The 20,548-nt window shown below is 36.1% G+C and overlaps 2 protein-coding genes across 2 annotated transcripts; one reads left to right on the top strand and one right to left on the bottom strand.

Annotated features, from left to right (window-relative positions):
• The first annotated feature begins 357 nt into the window (after positions 1-357).
• Positions 358-11,109, top strand: LOC134532017 (10 kDa heat shock protein, mitochondrial). The gene is made up of 3 exons (XM_063368142.1): positions 358-477; positions 567-734; positions 10,781-11,109. Exons 1-3 carry the CDS (start codon positions 475-477, stop codon positions 10,922-10,924), a joined length of 315 nt encoding a protein of 104 aa, XP_063224212.1. The 5' UTR covers positions 358-474; the 3' UTR covers positions 10,925-11,109.
• Positions 11,110-13,325: 2,216 nt separating this feature from the next.
• LOC134532018 (large ribosomal subunit protein bL20m) lies at positions 13,326-18,844 on the bottom strand. Its single transcript, XM_063368143.1, has 4 exons — positions 18,670-18,844; positions 14,883-14,993; positions 14,023-14,166; positions 13,326-13,492 (listed from the first exon to the last, which is right to left on the bottom strand). Exons 1-4 carry the CDS (start codon positions 18,754-18,756, stop codon positions 13,385-13,387), a joined length of 450 nt encoding a protein of 149 aa, XP_063224213.1. The 5' UTR covers positions 18,757-18,844; the 3' UTR covers positions 13,326-13,384.
• Between the last annotated feature and the right edge of the window lie 1,704 nt (positions 18,845-20,548).

Consider the following 20,548-nt stretch of genomic DNA (forward strand, 5'->3'; position numbering starts at 1 on the left):
TAAACAAAAGGCAAAAAAAAAAAAACTTTTACATTGAATGAATAGTAACATATTTTGTAGGTGATGAACTTATATTTAGACGTCCGGTAATCGTTAAAAATTAGAAAAAAAAAATAATTTTTACAACTATTAAAACGGTTTCAGTTTTCAAAACGCAATATGCAAAATATGTAAAGTTTAGATAATAAACTAATCTATGTAGTAAATCGTTAAAATTAAATCATTATTGAATCCAATATAGCGAATGTTTTGTACTCACTTCTTTACTTTTAAATACGGTTTTACTCCAACAATTACATTTTAAATTTATACTTTGTTCTACTCGTATTAACATGATTAAAAATGGGTTGTCTCTTGACTCTACATGCATCTATGGTCGAATTAACGAGTGGAAACCGGCGTGAGGAATATTCTGGAAGCAGAACTGCTTTATTTAAAATTTTAATACTTTATTAATCAATTGTTGCTGTTGCCATGGTAAGAATGAAGTATTAGTGCTTTAAATTTAAGATCTTAAAATTTGAGTAGATATATTATTTTCTGATGTGAATGAATTTTTATTGCAGGCGACCTCGGCGTTAGCAAAGAGGCTAATACCGTTGTTGGACAGAGTTTTGATTAAAAAAGCTGAAGCTGTTACAAAAACCAAAGGGGGAATCGTTTTACCAGAAAAAGCCCAAGATAAAGTTTTACAGGGAACTGTTATTGCTGTAGGGCCTGGACAGAGGAATAAGGTGAGCTTATGTAACCAAGGAACTGTTTGCACGAGGTGTAGCCGATTTAAATTTTTTTTATTTTATGTGATCTCGAACACATTTGAGTTAGTTATAATTAGTCACCTTGTTTTTTTATAAAATCTTTTTAATTTATGTCAGTAGTTGTGTCATGCATGGCTAGAAGAAAGTTTTGTTTAATTGAACTTATAGTATTTCTGCAACAGTACATAAACCCGTTAACAGGGAATTAACATTCACGTTTTCCCATACCTAGTAAATTCCGTTACACTTTTGCCACTCACCCAGACCGCACATTTAAATGTACCTCCTTTCTGTCCTCCAAAGCTTTCCATCTATTGGCTCTTCCAAATAACTTGCAGAAATTCCCCAATCTTGTTCTATTCTTCTGCCTTAGGGGTCGTCCATTAATCACGTGATGTTTTTTTTAGCAAATCTTTAACCCCCCCTCCCCCCTAGTGATTTGTGGTGAGGTTTTAGACTACCCCCCCCCCCCCCCCCCCCCCAATAAATCACGTGTATTTTTTGGTACAATATATTTTTTAACATTTCTGAATATTATCTTTAAATATAGGTATAATCTAATTTAATTCTGGAAAATTAAGCACAGTGATAAAAATGTCCAGACACACATTAAGGGGTAAATCTGTATTGTACGGATTAGCGCCAAAAAAAATCGTACAAATATGAAATAAATTTCATTATATGCTCTTTTATGTCCTCTTTTCAAAACCGCCTGCGGAGATTAAAAATTCCAATTACTTTTGGAGATATCGCCGTTCTTATTTTGCAATACAAGCCCTATGTAATCATTCAACAGGCGCCATTTTATATTTTGCCGTGTGTGCGTGAATGCATAAATAACAGAAATTTTCCATTAGGTAAGGTTAGTTACATGATAAATACTTCAAAATAAACGGAAATTAAAAATAATATCAATTAATGTTACTTGTATAGTTTTAAGTATTTATAATGTAACTGACCTGACCTAACTAAACGGGACAAAGGTAGATTAGGTCAGGTCAGCTACAGTATAAATACTTTGAAACTGAACGGACATTAAAAATAATAAAAATTAATTTTAATGGTTGTTTAGTTTTAAAGTATTTATAATGTAGCTGACCTGACCTAACAAACCGGGAAAAAGGATGAACAGTAGGAACTCACGTAATTTTCTTTTTACGTGATGTAGTCGTTCAACTACGTCGCGAAAAAAAAAAAAATCATACTTGTAAACAAGCAACAATGGGAACGCGGGAAGCCTACGATTCACTCATCCTTCTGGACATACCCGAATACTCACGTTGGCAAGCCTTCTTTCAACAGACGAGAGGCGAACGCCCGATCGTGCATCTTCGGTTTTTTTTTTTTTGTTTATTGTAAATAAATATGCAACTCATGAAAACTAATGGTCAATTAGGTATTGTTAGCTATATTATAAATACTTGAAAACATTGTGGATGGTTGATTTGGTTAGGATAGCTACATTAAAAATACTGTGAAATCATGTTAACGGTTTCCTAGCGCTGGATAGCTACATATTAAAAAGTTATTTGCTAAGCAACCATAAAATGATTTTACAGTTTTTTTAATGTAGCTATACTTACCTAATATAACCAACCATCCACAGTGTTTTAAAGTATTTTTAATTACTTCTTGCTAATTTTAAGAAAAGAAGTCTTGCCAACGTGAGTATTCGGGTATGTCCAGAAGGATGTGTGAATCGTAGGCTTCCCGCTGAACTCCGCATCAGTGCACATCACGAAAATTAAAAAATTCCATATCTCCTAAAGTATTTGGAATTTCTGATCTCCGCCGGGTTTAATGAAAAGAGGAAGTTAAAGAGCACAGAATAAAGGTATTTTGGGATTTTTTAAAAACCTTTTTAAAAAAATCGCCAAAAAATGAATATTAAAAAATTCGATATCTCCAAAAGTAATTGGAATTTTTAATCTCCGCAGGCGGTTCTGAAAAGATGACGTAAGATAGCATATAATGAAAGTTATTTCATATTTTTACGATTTTTATTGGCGCTAATCCGTACAATACAGATTTACCCATTAAGGTTGCAGGTTTATTCTCACTGGCATAAAAATAATAAAGGAAAGGCTTATTATGTGATATACGCATGTATTCGGCGCCAAAATCACAGTCTTACTGGCGACTGGCAAGCCGAGCCGGTTGGTTCATGTTGCGGCGGGCGGGGATACTGTTGCCTGGCTACGGCGAGTCAAGGTCACACGTCGCTTTTCGGTTTAGTAGAAATCGGGCGAAAAAATAAATACACGTGATATCTCTCTACACCCCCCCTCCCCCTTTGTGATATTTCGTGATTTTTCCCGACCCCCTCCCCCCCTTTTCGAGCTTCAAGTGATTAATGGACGATCCCTTACCTCTGACCACCATGAAGCGATTTGCCTGGCTTCATGCTTTGTTCCCACAGCACGTGGTGTGGCAAGCATGGTCTGAAGTTTATTGAACCTCTATGGGAATGTAAAGGCTAGTTATTGCTTGAGGTGATGCAGGGTGGCTTGACATTTCCGTAAATATTTGGAAGATGCTTAGACATCGAAAGGCGTGTTGATAAGATGATCCGCCTCAGTATGGCACAAATTGTCGAGCCATGCACAGTGGGAACAAGGCTTTACCCTGCAGAGTGGTGTGTGTCATGTCCAAGCTTTGTAATCATCACAGCTGGTTTGTACATCTCCTTTCCCATAGAAGGTCCTCTGTGGCAGTGTTTTGCTTATGTGTGTTCAGTCTCAACATACCTGGTACAACTCAAATTGATGAGTACAGAGTCGGTACTCAAGTGTTTCAGAGTTAACTATATTCGTTCGTGGAGGTCTTGTCCCTTTAAGCCTCAGTGCATAACTCTATGATGTTAAACCTTATTGAAAGTCATCCTTCCCCACGTCCATGTCACTCATCTTGCTGCTATCCTTTGATCTCTGTTAATAGGTACAGGTTCCATACTGGGTAGGTAAGTATGGAGGTAAGGTGCTATTTAAAAAAAATCATTCCTAAAATAATATTTTTTTAGTGCTGCTGATGTGTCTAGCTAAAACTCTTTTTTAAACTCGTACCAAACTCATTAGTTAGGATGGCTATGAAGACTAGGAAAGTTAGGGTGAAAATCATTAAAAATGAGAAAAAATCATGTCTAAGTGCTTAGTCACTGTAGTATAAATGCTTCTGCCAATGATGTGACTTAATGTGAATAATCTGGCTTATATAAATCACTGCAGAAGGTAGACAAGTGAGGTTTCTGGCAGGTGGTGGAAATGGCTGTCATGTGTCTACTATTCTACGCACGCCAGGAAGTAATATATTGCAGGTGTGATATAATCCGAAATTGTGGGGAAAAAAGAAACTTATTTTTTTTAATATCTTGGATTTGCAACTTTTAAGCGTAAAAAAATTCCAAACCTGTTATTTTTGAGGCATAAAAAATACAATAAAATCTGAGCAAACAAAAATATTTCTTTGGAATTTATATATTATTAATTTTTTTTCCCTTGGGATGTGTAACAAACTTTTAAGGTTTTTTGGTAAAAGTTTTGTATCGTATATTCAAGTCTATTCCTTTATCATAATGGCATGATCATGAATACATTCTGTAGTACATGATGCTTGCTGTTCTAATTTAGTACATCAACATATCCTTGATACAACAAAAATTGTGATGAAACAATGAATTATTCTATTATCAGATCACATAAAAATCTAAAAATGATTTTTTTTTTAACTTTCTAACATTGTATTGTGTTATTTTTGTTATGTCCAGTATCTTTTGATGTACTAAAGCAAGCATCATGTACCACAGTATCGATTATACATGATCATACCATCAGGATCATGGGATAAACTTGGATACGTGTTATGGAAAAAGTACCAAGTTTTTTTTACATGTTTGAAAATTTTGCTGGTGTAGTCATGATCCAAATTATTTGCCATTTTACATCAATGTCGCAGAAATGTCTGGAATCATAAGTACATCTTTGCTCTTGAAATTAACAATTACTAGAGCTTTTTGCAAACTTTTTAAAATATTGGTAGCTGTGATTTGTGCCAGTAGTATTTAACATAAGCGGTTTCCTTTCCAAATAAAGAATTGTGTGTGTAATATTAAATATTAGGTAGCAATTTGACTCTTATATATTTTTTCAATTAGGTCATGGAATTTTTTATTTTTATTCCTGGGCATGTACAAATATTTGGGGGGAAAATTTTTTTAAACGTTGCAATGTTGGAAAATTAGATAAGAAGTAACAGAGATGGTTTTTCTACTCTTGTAAGCTGCGTAGAGGTCATTAGATAACAGCGTTTTTTCATACAGCTAGTAACCGTTTGCCATTTTGATAAACGTATTTGAGCATGATGTAACAGTAACTCATTTAAGTTCGGTTAACTTTTTAAAGTATAATAGTATACCAATAGACATGAAAAATATATAGTACATATACCAATGGAAAAAAAAAATCAACTGTTCAGCAAATAAATTTTGAACTTGCAAATGAAACTCCAGTTATAACCCAGCTTACTTGAAAGAATTGAGATATGTACCTGTACATACTTAATTCTTAATTGTGGTTGGAAAAGACATTTTGAGGGAGGGGGGGGGGGGGTTTAACTACAAATAGGTTTATTAATTGGTCTAAATTTTTAAGTAATAAGCAAATCTGAAAAAGAAATTTACAATTTACAAAGATTACTTGCCGTTTGTCATTAGGCAAAATATAAAAAAATTAATTCAAAGATCCAAAGCATATATGATGTTCATTTAAAACAGAAAAAGTAACTATTACATATCTTCAGAGATAAAACATAAAAATTACAAAGAATGAATGTAAAATACTAAAACTTTAAATTGATGGCTTAACTACTAGTCACATGACAGGATGAAGAATATTCCTCTTACAGTTAAATATTTTGTGATAGAGCGTTGCAATAATTAAGTAGTTTACTGTTTTAACAGTGTGTTCTATACATTACACATAGCTTTCAAGCCCCATGACACATTAATACAGATAAGCAAAATCATGTAGCAGGGTTGGCTGATTTAACCCACAATGGTTTAAATAAAGAATTCTTTTTTTTAAGTTATGTATTTTCAAACCTTATCTTAATAAATTTTAATGAAAGGTCTAATTCCATTTTAATAACAGTTTTTTCATTAATGTTTCTTGCGATTTACGAAAAAAAAATTCCATACTAATCAAGATTGTATAATTTAAATTATCTGAATAAGTTGTAAACAATACACAGCTAAATACTCTAAAATTAAATTTATTAGTAAATTGTAGTCAAAATTGTAAATAAAAAATAGAGGAAATAAATAAATTCATTATTAAAAAAACCTCCTATTTGTGGGGAATCCCTGACTACTGAAAATCCCTTTTATGTGAGAAACACCCATTCTATGGAAGATCCTCTTCCTGTGGGGAAATATCCTTTCTGTGGTTAAGTCCCAGTCAGGTGTGCAGATTTGCTGGGCTTCAGTTCTTTGATGTTATGAATTTAATGGTTCAAAATGAGTGGCAGAAAGCAGGATGTTGCATGGCTTTCATTTGAACATGCTGAGAACCAGAATAACTAATGTAATAAAGAAAAACTGGTTTAGACAAAAAAAACCTGGTTGAATCAAAGAAACAGTTTTTTTTAAATACCCGTTTTTTCTTGACTCTGTCATGTCCACTTTGTGAACACAATAACCAATAAGTAATATTACCAAAAATTGTTTGACTTGACGGCCATTTTGCCAACAGTGATTTAACGAACAGTTATTTGACTGAAATATTAATATCTGAATTTTTTTTAATGTGCCTTACAAGAGCATAGGAACACATTTAATTTGTGGATACTGTTGTAACACCTTTATTAACAATAATTTATTTTACATCACCATCACGTCACCATGATTTTGAGCTGCAGTTGGAATAGTTGCTTCTTGGAATAGTTGCTTCTTGGAATTTTTTTTGGTCAAGTGTTTTTCACAGTTAAACCAATTTGTGGTGAAACACTTGTTTTTCTGCACATTAAGGGTAAAGATGTAATTAATGTTGGTAGCCAGGTTTTGATACAAGGATACCAACTGGCACACAATCACAGCTTTGCCACTTTTTATGTTGCAGGTTTCACTATGGTTTAAGGAGTAAATTTACTGGTATAGATGTGAGGATGATGGTGCCAGGTGTAGCAATTGCAGAAACAAGGAAATAAAATGAGAAAGAAACTAGTAGTTAAATTTAAGGGACCCGAGTTGGTGGTGTTGTTCACAACATTATATTATAGTCTAAAAGAACTATGTATCTTGAATTATAGTTCTCTTTCACAGGTTGTCCACATTATGGAAAGTCAGGGAAGTTAAATTGGTGTGCGGGATTTTACTTTAAAACTCAGAAAGGCCATGGAAATTGCTCAGCGACAGTAACTGGAGGGGGAAACGTCATGCTCCCGTAAGCCATCACACAGGCTTTCAAGTTTTTTCTTTCAAGACTGTGTTTTTGGTGCATAGTCTTACACACGGTTAAATAGCGCATATAAGGTTCTGTTTAAGGATGGTGGAGTTTGGATTTTCTTTCTTTCAGAAAGTTGCAGAATAGGTAAATTTTTTAGGTAATATTCTTACAGAGAGGCTTTAAGTAAAGTAAAAATAAAAATCTGAAAATACCTATTTTGTACACTAGAGGTATTTATATATTAACTCCAAAAATAGTGTTTCTATATTCCTTCTGGTTTCAGAGAAATCACTGTTGATAGGTTTTATTACAGTAGCTGTGAATTGAAGTGGCCTCCACCATTCTTTTCCGGGTGGGTCAGTGTGTGTATGTGATTTGGAGAAAATGAGTTAATTTGTGAAAATGGTCGATACTTTATTTTGGTAACATTAAATACTTCAAAAATGTGGATGGTTAGTATAGCTACATTAAAAAAAAACCTTTGAATTCATGTGGATGTTTGTTGAGGTCAGGATAGCTACATCTTAAATTGGTAATTCCTAACCATTAACCATATTTTACAGAATTTTTAATGTAGCTATTCTAACCTAACCAATCGTCCACAATGTTTTGAAGTATTTGTTTTGTAGCTAACCTAATGTAATTGACCATTCTCACAATTTAAAGTTTTTCGCTCCCATTTGAATTGTTTGTTACTACGTGACACAAAATACTCCTTTAAATGCAAATGTCAGAAAACAAAGATTCCATAATGCAATTAGTTATTTACAAAAACAAACAGAAACATTAAAATTGCCCTTATAATTGCAAAAGTTGGCTGCGGCCACGTCAATTGTAATGTAAGCTATAAACTGTTATTTTACAGAAACCAGTAGGAATTCAAAAATGCTGTTTTCAGGGTAAATACAGGTCTCTAGTTTTAAAATATATTAGAAGTTTTGCTTTACGTAAAAGCTCCTCTGTAAGAATATTTCCTTGAGAGAGAAATTTGAAATTTTTGTCATAAAAAAGTCAAGAAAATTTTTCTTCGGATTTACATAGAGAATGACAGTTTTTGAGCATTGTGTACATTTGAGCCATTTGTAATCGAGAAGGCTCTGTTAACAAAACTTGACATAAGCTGTATCCGAATACATGTGGATGCATCCACAGCACACCCATCCCTTCATCTATTAGCAGTGTAAAGGATGCATTTATAATGGATGAAACTATTCAAAAACTACTAATGCATGCACCACCTGTTACTGTTGGTTTTACTAATGGGCATGCAGCGATTTTGAGTTGTGATATCGATGACTATTCAGCAAAATGTAAATAAATGACTAATTTTCAAAAAAAATTATTGTAGCATAGATGTTATAAATGTTAGCGATCAGTGTAAAAATTTTATCTCAAAATATTTAAAATACTTATAATAGCCATTAAATACACCTGTAAGTTTCAGTTCGGCTTTCTGTAATTTTTATTTTATCTCTTTTTGAGTTATCACTTATGCTTATAGTTGTACATTTTTAAAAAATCTTATGCCAAAACTCTTTAATACTATATACAAAAAAAATTCCGAAGCTAACGGATGTAGGGATACACCACAGTGGATGTTTGTGCATCCCTATGAATCTCATTTTGGTGGACACATGTAGGGATGCATTGTGAGAATTCGGAAGAAACGCAAAGTTGGCCGCATCCTCTATGATGTGCTTTCAGCAGATCACTAAGGGCCGATATTATGACCTCCGGCTAAATCCTTGACCAAGCGTGTGGTGTAATAATGGTTGTGTTGGTAATGAAATAAAACAGAATTTGGTAACTTTTGTTGCAAGACAGTTATTTTTTCTGGTAGAATGTTAGTCAGCTGTTTGTTTGTATTGTGATTCGGAATGTTTACAGCTGCAGTAAAGAAATATGCCGCGAACTTTATCTTGCAACAGATATAATTAAATTAACCAAAAATTACTTTGACGTCAAACCTGCTTTGTATTAAACCATAAAATTACAATTTACGATTCAAAACCGTGTGTTTTCAACTTTACTCTTGTATTGAAACACATGATTTTGTTAGGTTATATATTAAGCCAAAACTAACGAAGTAATTCTATACCAACAAATAAATAGGGATGACATTTTTGCTAGAGAACACTTATTTCTTTAATAAATTTATTTCATAATCAAATAATATAGACCCCGTTTCGGGAAAATACTTGTCGATTTTCATTTCACTGGTGTAGGTTTCATTTTTGTACTAATAGTTTCGTATCACATATCCAAATTAATCCGATCCTGATGGAATTAGTTTGTGGTATAGGATGCTTGCTGTTTTAATTTAGTAGGTCAAGAGATCCTAGATATATTCACTGGGGAAATAATTATTGTAAAATGTATACGAATGAAATATATTTTTACAAGACCTGACATAATTTGTTTGCATCGTGATATGTTAGGTATGTTGTGTTATGTACAGGATTTTTCAACATTCTAAATTAAAACAGCAAGTATAATGTAAAACAAGACCAACATATACAGGGTCATGCCGATAGGATCAAGGGATAAACTTGGATACGGTAAACAGAATAATTCCAGTGCTGTTTTCGTTTTGCACTTGCGTGGCAGGTAGATAATAAGTACCTAATGGTTTGTAAGATAGGGAAGGGATAATTGGGTAACATTTATTTTCACATTCAATTGTATTCATTGAATTAGAACCACGTCTGAAGTCGTATGAAGTGCATTTCATTCCCGGCATATGTCCACTGTATTACGAATAAAAATTCACAGATACAACTTCCACGAAAACACGCATTTTATAGGTAATAATAACCCTCGTTTTGCAATTTTAAAATTCACTTATTTACACATATTCTTAAGCAGGAACATTTAAGTTTATATACATAGCATACGTTTATGTACTTCGTGATCAATTAAAGTCAAATAATAATACACGACTCGACGAAAATAGAAAAGCGTTACTATACTTTCATGCCATGTAATTTTTAATAAAACTTTGACGAATACGGCGAAGCATTTTACATTTAGTAATAAATTATTCCATCGCATCCTGTAAATATTCAATAGAATTCCTCAAATAGTCATCATCACTATCAACAACTAACCTCACCTGATACATCGCCATTTTATTTTCTGTTGCTTTTAGCCTCCGGTTAAGCAGCTAGCGGCCGGTTCATCCACCCGCTAGGTTAGCCGGAACTTTAGCTGGAAGGTAGACGTTAACAGGGAGTCATAAAACCGAAATAAGAGCTAGCCTGCGGTTAAATTTTAGCCGGAACTTTAGCCGGAGGTCATAAAACCGGCCCTAAGGGCTCAATAAGCTAAGGGATCCTTTAGGCTAGTATTCGGATGCAGCTATGGTCTCATGCTGATGTGAATACTTGGTGTACGTACTTGCAATCAAGCCTTCAAGTTGATTTTCATCAGAAGAAATTGAACGCATTATTATTGTGCTTGTGTAAATGCTGATTCTTACTTGTGGTAGAAAAAACAAATGGATGAAAAGTAACACGATGGAATTATCTTGTCGGCATTGGTAACTGGTCAGTTTGCGGAGTGGTGCTGAAGTCGCCTGTGTTCCAGAAAGGGGACCACGTCCCCTTGGCAGTGAAGGTTGGCGACACCGTCTTGCTGCCAGAGTACGGGGGAACCAAGGTGGAGCTGGAAGGGGGCACCGAGTTCCACCTGTTCCGGGAAGCGGACATTCTTGCCAAGGTGGAGACGTAGCCTGCCCGACGCGTGCCGTAGTCCGACCGTCGCCTGCTCTCCGGCAGATTCTTGAACGTGCCCGAATGGCCGCGAGTTGAGAACTTGAAATCTCATGCTGCGGGAAAATACATATTTTTTTCTTTGTGACTAAGAATGTAGTGGTTTGTTTTGTATGATTTACAAATACATTTTTATTGTTTAAACTTGTGTTTTTTTACTTACCGGTGATTCTGATCTTTTCCACAGTAAATCCTAGAGTTCTGAGCAACGTGAGGCTAGAAGCTTCCTTGTTGGTTGCAAGTTGGACCTAGTGTGGCCTGCTTTATTACTAATTTTTGTATCTTATCTGGGTAATTTAACTGGAATGTGTATGTATCAACAATCATTCCTTCTGAAAATATTAAAACCATTATGTTCTGGAGTTCTGGGTCTTTTGTTAACATAATTTCTGCTGTCTGGGTCGAGTCCAGGCACACTAGTCATAGTTTCTGTGGTCTGGGTCCTGTTGGCAGCAGAAGGCAACTGTGCACAAGATGGGTTAGCATCATGTCTCTTTGATGTGACGGGCTCTGTTTTATCTGCTCAAGTATATCATCCTTAGAGATGGTGATTTATAGCATTTAAAATATTATTTAGCATTTTGAATTTGAAATTTAGCATTTTGTAGCATTTTTAAAAACAAGATTTAGCCAATTCTCTCATTTTACATTACTGAAGAAAAGTATATTTTTAAAAAGCATTAAATAATACACATATTAATTATTAACAACCACAGAAATAAATATCTAGCACAACTACAAAGATAGCCTATCTTGGCAGGTTTCCAAACACCGTTTTAGCACTTATGAGTGCAATAAATTTAATACGTAAAATTACAATAATTTTTTAGCTGTGTTCATGGCCATAGTTGATAGAGTGCACAAATAATGTTATTGAAACTCGGTTTTTTCAATTTTTTTCGTTTTTCAATTTTCACCTTTTGGTTTTTGATCATGCCAGAAACTGTTGCTTGCCGTTTTACCAACTTTTCTCCTTCATCCGATTTCTCGGTGAATCTTTTTTTTGCAGCCTGATGTCCCTCAGATTTAATGTGCTTTTCAAGAACATTTTTTTTTTTCCACTCCAGAAGGCGATTACATAAATTGCACATTAAAATATTCGTATCACTTTTGTAGAAATGTTCACTTTTGTATTCATTTATGCGATAGCGAATGGAAATTATGTTTCGTCCCATTTTTACCACGAGAAATAACAGTATACAACACATTCACGAGTATGCACGTATTTGTAAACACACCACCTTCCACAGACTACACAAGAACGCGGCTTTCACGTGAAATACAGCCAGAAAATGGGACTTACAATTGTTAGCGCGGCGAAGCAGAGATGTCGCAATATGGCGGCCTAAAAACTTGTACTCTTCAAGATGACGGACACTCTTCCAGCTAGTTGTTCTTTGCTTTGTTTACAATCGCGAGGCACGGATGGCCATTCTTCATTCAATATTTACGAACAATAGTGTTGTGAATGATGTGAAAAATAAGATACTTGTGCTGAATATGCCATAAAATGATGGTTTCTTTTGATACTGAACTGAAACGAAATACAATCAGTAAATAAATTGTGTAGAGTGAAGACGAATCTACGTTTTTTTTACCTTAATTTCGCATTTATCTCGGAATAGTCTAGATTTCGTATTTTATAGCGGGAAAAATATAATTTAGCATATTTTCGCATCTATTTCGCAACAACGAAAAATCACAATCCCTAATCATCCTTTTTGTTTGCTGCATATATCATTTATCGTTAAATCCTAAGCCAATCATTATCAAAGAATGAGTTCTTCGGAAAAGGATAACTATTGTTGATGGGAGAAAATACAAAGTAGGGAGTGATTGATTAGTAGTCTTGGAATAAGTGTTTAAAGATATGGCAAAACATTTAGTACTACATATACAACTAGAATTATTACTCTGTAAAGAAATTGAACTTGAGTAAGATGGAACAAGCAAACTTTTAGTTTGTGCTTTTTTTTTTTTTTTTTAATTTGAGAAGTGTTGTGGCAATATATTACCAGAAATGCAAGCGTAAATAAAATCAAATTGGTGTACAAAGAAAGCAGACAATATAAGCATCACAGAATTTTTTTAATTTTGTAGTTTCCAGCATTTAACGAACCCTTCCCCCCCCCCCAATACTGTGTTTTGCATTATTGTACCTACTGGTAAACTTTCTGCATTGATTTTTTGGAACATTAATCTCCTGGTACTGTTGTAGCAGTGATTACCAACATCTCACAAGGCATCAGAAGTAAAGGGGGATTTTATTTCATGTAAATGGTTAGACCAGTAATCAATTTTTTTGTGAATTCATTGAGTTGACGTCTGCAATGATCAACAAAGAATGAAATTAACACATGTGGTTTCCAAATAAATTTATTTTTGAAACATTAAAGGTGAACTAAGCACAGCAAGCGTGCTACTTGAGCATGCCCCTGGTGATGACGCCGGCCGGGGGCTCGTCCAGGTCTCGGGCCTTGGCCAGGCCGTCCTGGGCCACGCGGCTCCACGCGAGGCTCGCCAGGGCCTGCAACACATTCCCAGTGAGCGACCACAGCATCCGCAGAGGGGAAGGATCGCAAGAAGAGACGATTTTGGGCATTCTGAACCCCAAGCAATATACTTACCCATTTACATGCAACTCTTAAGTCACCTCTCACCCGTGATCCGCTCAGGCTCACTATAGTAGCGCAGCCAGCGACCTTTGTTTCATATCGTCCATTTCTACAAACTAAGCTGACGTCCATTACACAGTGGTACCAACAGTTCAAAATGTTATTAAAGGCTACGCTTAGGTATGTTAGACAATGGGATTCCACCTGCATACTTACTACAAATAAATTAATAAAATTGACTCGTACAGTTGTGCATTTAAACTGTAATCGCTGTAATTTATAAATATATAAAAAAAAAAAATTATACGAAATAATAATAGGGTGAAATCTTGTTAAAACCCGTTTTGACTTAATGGAATTTTGTTGTGATTGTAACTTTCAGTAGAATGATGTTTTAGTCAACACTTTGGTTGTGAATGTGAAGAGTCACTTCGGGACGGACCTTGAAGGAGCGGGGCTCCCAGATGGCCAGGTCGGAGAGGGACTTCCTGTTGAGCAGGATGTTGCAGCGGGACAGTCCCTCGGCGAGCAGCGGGTAGCTGAAGTTGTGCTCCTCGCACGCCGCCGTCAGGCGGACGTCCCACAGCTGCAACACGGACATCACCGGGCCGGCGGCTTTGGACAGACTTGTATCTACAGCCTTTCATGCAATCAGTTTTGTCGACCAAAGTTTTGTTCATAAGGATATAACATCTACGAACAAATTTATGACATGAGAACCAGGGGCGAAGCAAAAGGAGGGGGGGTTAGGGGTTAAACCCCCCCCCCCCCCTCCAATCTCCAAATCTTTAATTAATTTCTTATTCATCACTCAAACAAATTTCATATTAAAATTAATAAAAAAATTTTACCATTACAATATTTAAATTTAAGTACAGAAAACTGCTAAAATAGCACTTTTTTACACCTTAAAATCTAAATTTTCTCGGGGGACGGATCCCCCGCTTTAATACGGGTGGGCCCATGCTTCTTAATACCCCCCATACATGAATCCTGGCTACACCACTGATGAGAACTACTATTTGCGATAATCACTTAACACTTCAAAAAAGAAAAATAATGATGAGCTGTATGGAGAGGTACAAATTTTCTGGAAGCTTTTTGGATAAATTTGTTAAAGCCTTTAATCAAACAATTCTGATATTAGTTTCGGAATGTAGGGAAGAGCTCAGTAATGTTCCTTGACAGAGGAACAACCCAAACAGCATTTGTAAGACCCACGACTAAAGTGGATACAAAGATAATCACACCAAGCCTAGAGCTACGCATCACGAAAATTATGTAATCGTAAGCATTACTTACGTCTTTCATGTCCTGTTTCTTCAACTTTCTACCTTTTGTTGCAAACACCAGGGCTCTGTGGACACTGCGTATCGCTATGGAGTAACAATTCCGTCGCCTGCCAATGAAGTGCTGAAACAACAAGTTAGTCCGTCCGTAATTCTGTTACACAAAGAAACAAACTAACACTGACATATCACCTTAATTCAAAGGTTATCCTACTGTCTTGTTATATTTCAGCTCAAGTCATTTTACGAACATTATTTAAAGGGTGCCATATCAAAAAATTGTGAAATTTTTGGACTTATAAGAGTTTATTGTTTTTCTTGATTATTCAACTTCGTAACGATATTAAAGCTTTAAATGCCTTCTACACAGTACTTAGTACTGTGGAGCTCAAATAATATTAATCAATTACCAAAATGCAACAGCATGTGGTAAAATAAATCTCTATAGCATTTAGTTATCATGTAACACAGCATATAAAATTATTACAAGAACAAAATCACTATACATGTGAATTAAGTCAAGAAATCAAAAATAATTTTTTAAATACAAAATTTTTTAAGTTTTTACAGAAATACTATTCATCTTAAACTTGTTCGGATTAGCTGGATTTTCAGATTAGCGGGACTCCACTGTAGGCTACTTAACAAATGACATACATCCAAATAGGTATTGGAAACCATACATTTAAAATACAGGCATAATAATGCTAAGATAGGCTAGTGTTAGTAAAGATATACATGCACTTGAATTCTTATCTTTATTTTCATAACTCGCTATCACAATCTTTGTTTTTTGTTTTAAAAAAAGTTAGTTATTAATGAACTACCCAACACTATATCCCTTGAATAACACACATACAGTTATCTTAATCTCTTAATTTTAATATTATCCTATAATTTGTGACATGTAGAAAATTATTTTATTCTCAAGAGGAAGAGATTATAACATCAGAAGTTAGAGGTATAATATTTGAATGTGTATCATGAAGAACACCTCCAGTCTGTGGCAGGCATACTGTACAATTTCATACAAAACTGTTTCTGTTCACCATCTGGAAAACTAGGATCTCTGTATTTAGTGAAAATTGATGTACATTGATACTTGTATCTCTATTAGTTATGATTTCCACCCAAAATACACTATGTCACAATATTCAATTTAAAGAGTTTTCACTTGAGAGTTTTCTTTTGAATCCTTTCACGAGACAAGAAAACCATCGTGTGCTCTCTGTTTCATAATTTCAAGATTATCAGTTGACCCATTAAAATTGAAAAATTTTATGAAAAGACAATAATAAATATTCTACATACGCATGTATGTAAAATCTAAGACTACATACTTTATATTTATTCATTAGCAAGAAAACAATTTCACAAAACAAGATTAACAACAGCATCCCAGGCAGTTTCAGAAAGTGTAAATCACAAGGACACAAAACTGTAATATATCAACACCAAACATTAAGTAGTTTACCAATATAAAAAAAAAAATTCTTTCACAAGATGTGCTTTAATTTAATGAGAAATAGGAAATATAAGAATGTATTCAAAATGATCTAACATTTTAACACATAGCAATAATTAAAACTACAGTATTTTATACGGACCCTACTAAAATCCCTGGCAAACTGAAAGGGTCGCTGCACTTTAGTAAGTAAAAAAAAAAATTGTTTTTTAACATTACAGCTATTAACCCTGCAAACAGTTTTTCGAAATTCCTACTAGTTTAGGAAAAATTACAGTTTACAGGTTACATTAGGTAGCCTATGCAGTGATGCGGCCGTCCCATGTTGAGCTTTATTAGCCTAGCCGAGACTTGTTTTAAAAAAGGACGAGATGTTTAATGTCAATACGTTATGGTCAGGGCCAAGACTGTTTTCTAGCCCTGTCTTTTTGATAATAGCCTCGGCTAGGCTGTATTCCTAAGGAACAAGTTGCAGCTTACACCAAGTGGAAAGTAGGGTGGCAACAACAATCAGGCCAATCGCTCGTGGACACTCGTCTCCTCGGCTACACTAATACAAAATGAAGCACAAAATGGCTACGGCTGCGTCACTGCACAGGCTACCTACTGTAACCTAAAGCGGCAATTTCTCAGAAACAAGAAGGAATTTTGAAACACGGTTCTCAGGGTAAATAGAGGCACATCTGTTGCCTTTAAAAACACCATATTTAAAACTATATTAATTTTTATGGAAAAGCCTTACAAAATACCAAATATATTTTAGTGAACTTTAAGATTTGAATCACATGTTTATTAAGAAATCTTTCTACTTTCTGAAATTTGTTCCAATTCTTTTATACAAGAAATTACGAGTAGTTCTTCGTTTAATTGTTGGTTAAGTGAAGTTATGTTAGTTACATTAAAATACTGTAAAAAAAAAGTGTAAACATTTGGTTTAGTTAGAGGTGCAGTTTGTTCAGTAAAAATTAAATCTTAAAACTATAATTTTTAATGCCTTTCATTATATTTAATAATGCTGGGAAAATGGAATTGTGATATTACAAGCAGTTTACAAATAGTTTACTGTTTGGTAATGTTGGTTAGGTTAGGTTCGGTTAGGTTATCAACATTAAAAATCTCGTTAAATCATATGATTGCTTGGTTAGGCTAGCAACAATAAAAATACAATGTATTTTTCTGTACAATAAGTACTCAAAAAATCAATTTTCGGAAATGTACCACTTCGACAGAGTAGGCCTACCTCACAAGAAGTTAATGGAGAAGGTAGAGCGGTTGGTGGAGGATGAGGGGGGTTAGTTGGGTAGGGCACTTCCTGAGGTAGAAGGCAGAGGGTGAGGGTGGGTGAGGATAGGTCTGAAGAGAGGGAAGTGAAGTCAGTAGTTCTGCAAGGGAGTGTGTTGGTGCCACTGTTGATCATGATGATGATGATGATGATGATGATGATTATTGGAGAGGGGATGGAAGCCAGGATGAGAGTATTTGCGGATGATTGCGTAATGTATGAGGTGGTGGGGGGGGGGGGGGGGGGGGAAGGGGTTCATGTGCAAGGTGACTTGAGCAGACTGGAACAATGGACGGAGCAGAATGGGATGTCGCTGAATGTTGAAATGACGAAGGTGGTTAGGTTCGCGAGGAAGGGGAAGGTAATGAGGGAAGTGTACATGTGGAAGGGGCAGGAAATAAAGGAGGTAGAAGAGTATAAGTACCTGGAGGTGACCCTACAAAATAACCTGGGATGTGCAGAACAGGTTCAGTGGGTGGTGAGTAAGGGTAGGAGGGTAAGGGAGAAGACATACTCCACATTGGTCAGGCCAGTGATGGAGTATAGGTCTGTGATCTGGGACTCCTACCACATAGTCCGACTGATGATTAAGGAGCTAGGGTGGGAAGCATTACAATGGAGTAGAACGGTGAAAAGATTAGTCAGACGTATAAAATGATAAAAACAGGAAGGAGGGGGGGGGGGAGGAGGAGGTCATCAGCTGGGGATTAAGATACAGAGGTGGGTGGAAAGGGCGGAGAGATCACGGTTGGAATCTCCGGAGGGACTGGAGGGAAAGGAAAGGGGTAAGAATGCTTTTCTTAGTAGAACAGGAAGGGAGTGGAATCGGTTGAATGAAGACATGCTAGGGTTAAAAGATGCAAAGGATATAAGGAAAATGCTATCGTGGGGGAAGAAAGTGAGTGAAAAGAGGACTCCTTAATACCGGGTGAAAGCCTAATTGCAAGCGAAATAGTCAATTCAATTCAATTTACCTACTGTAGTAAAAACATTTAAATAAAGTGTAATATTCATAAATATGAATTCGTTCACAGAAAAAAAAATCATACTTACAGCTGATAGTTTGAATATTTTTCTTTTTCTCCAAAATTCATCAGGGCCTCTACTTCTTGTAAAGAAAACAAGAGATTGAAATACCATATTTAAAAGACGATAATTGATGGACTATATATACTTCTCAATAATAAAATACACTTGTTTCTGTTTTCGCAAATGCACATAAATGTCGATACTTTAAGATATCGATAACAAATATATAATTAATAGAGTTGATATATCGATATATTTAAAGTCTCACTACATATTTTTAATATCGATTATATTTAATAAAAGTCTTGGTTATTGGTAACCTGCAAGGGTTACCTGTGTGATAGACGGGAAGACGAAGCCTTCATTTCACATTTTATTTTTCCTTATATAACTAAAATTAAATGTATGAGTAGGAGGGATCCTGGTTAGGAAGATACCGAGGTGCATCTCAGGCCGAAGCCTATACACTGCCGTCGTCCGGGTTCTCGTGTTCGAGATCCGGCGTATTTCCTAGTGGGAAGGCTGGTTTTTACTGAAAATGTGTCCGGGAGGGCGCCAGGCCAGCTCTGTGGCTAACCACGAGGTGGGTCGTTGGGTGCGAATGCCCCTGCGTGGCCCGCTAGGAACAGTGGCGGTGGTCGTGGTGAGAGGGATCACTGGTTATTGATACACTACTGGCCCTACACAGCATAGCACACTGATCTCTAACTGGATTGGGGAAGTTCACAAAATAACATACACGAGTCTGGTTTGGCACTGTCGAATACACATCACGCACAGAGTGAGCGGAGTGGACGTTTAATTGAAATCGGCAGTTACACTTGCAGTTACAGTTACACTATGCACACTAATTTTCCTTTTACAAATTACACTAGGTTGACACTGGGCACCCTGATGCGCCGTCACTAATATTAAGTCCTCACGCCAGTCGAGGTTAAGAGGAGGAGTTTGATTGGAGTCGGCCAATCCCGTAAATTGCGAACGGCGACACCCGGGCCCACCTGTGTGGACCGCGGATCACTATGAAATTCGTTAAAAGTCTTTAAGTCGCTGTGGCCGGTGCCGGTGCACTTCGGCGATTACCCGACAGTCTGTGATTGCGGGAGTCAGCCCGCGCCGTATGCTGCACTGCTCCGCGTAATGCTTTGTGCGGGGAGTTTACGTTTAAGCGGCTGGGATAGGCCCTACACCGTAAAAGGACCGGGCGCACACGGGGAGTTAATTACAAAAAGGTTTTGGAGAGTGACTATAATTACCAGGAATGAAATCGGTGACGACAAAGGTTGAAGGCTTCCCGTGGGACGCACGTCCGTCCCAGTCCGCGAGTCACTCAGTACTGGCATCTGGCCCTGGTGCGAGGAGAGGGTTCCGCGTCCTCTCGCGCCAAAGTTTCTTAAGTTCCGTTATTCGGAAATTATTAAATTAACAAGAGACTGAAAGTGGCTCTGAATTAATCTAATACACAGATACGTTTTAGGAATTCGATTCAACAAGTTTACATTAATTAATTTTGAATAATGTGAGTCACATTGGAGACTGTTCATCACATGTTGACTGCTCCAGTGGCGAATGATACACAAAACTTTGGGAGGTTATAATTAAGTCACACACTACTTTATTTAATTAAGGCTGAAGGCCGCAAGGGGAGCACTCACAAATGTATTAATAAAAATCCACACGTGAGTGACCCGTGCACTCCTACGTCGCACTTCCCTTGTATGGGAATTTTAATGAAAAGTGATGATATCATTAATTTACGTTTAATTTATAACGTACAGGAACCGCGGTGTCTGTTTGATTGGGGCATGGTCTTTAATTCTACCTTTCGTTCCGGTGTTCGCCTGACTCGGGTGGGCCATGGCTAGGGGTGCGTTCCGTTAGCGGGGTCGGATACTGGTGGTTG

The sequence above is a fragment of the Bacillus rossius genome, chromosome 5 (genome assembly GCF_032445375.1).
Source record: "Bacillus rossius redtenbacheri isolate Brsri chromosome 5, Brsri_v3, whole genome shotgun sequence".
Lineage (NCBI taxonomy): Eukaryota > Metazoa > Arthropoda > Insecta > Phasmatodea > Bacillidae > Bacillus > Bacillus rossius.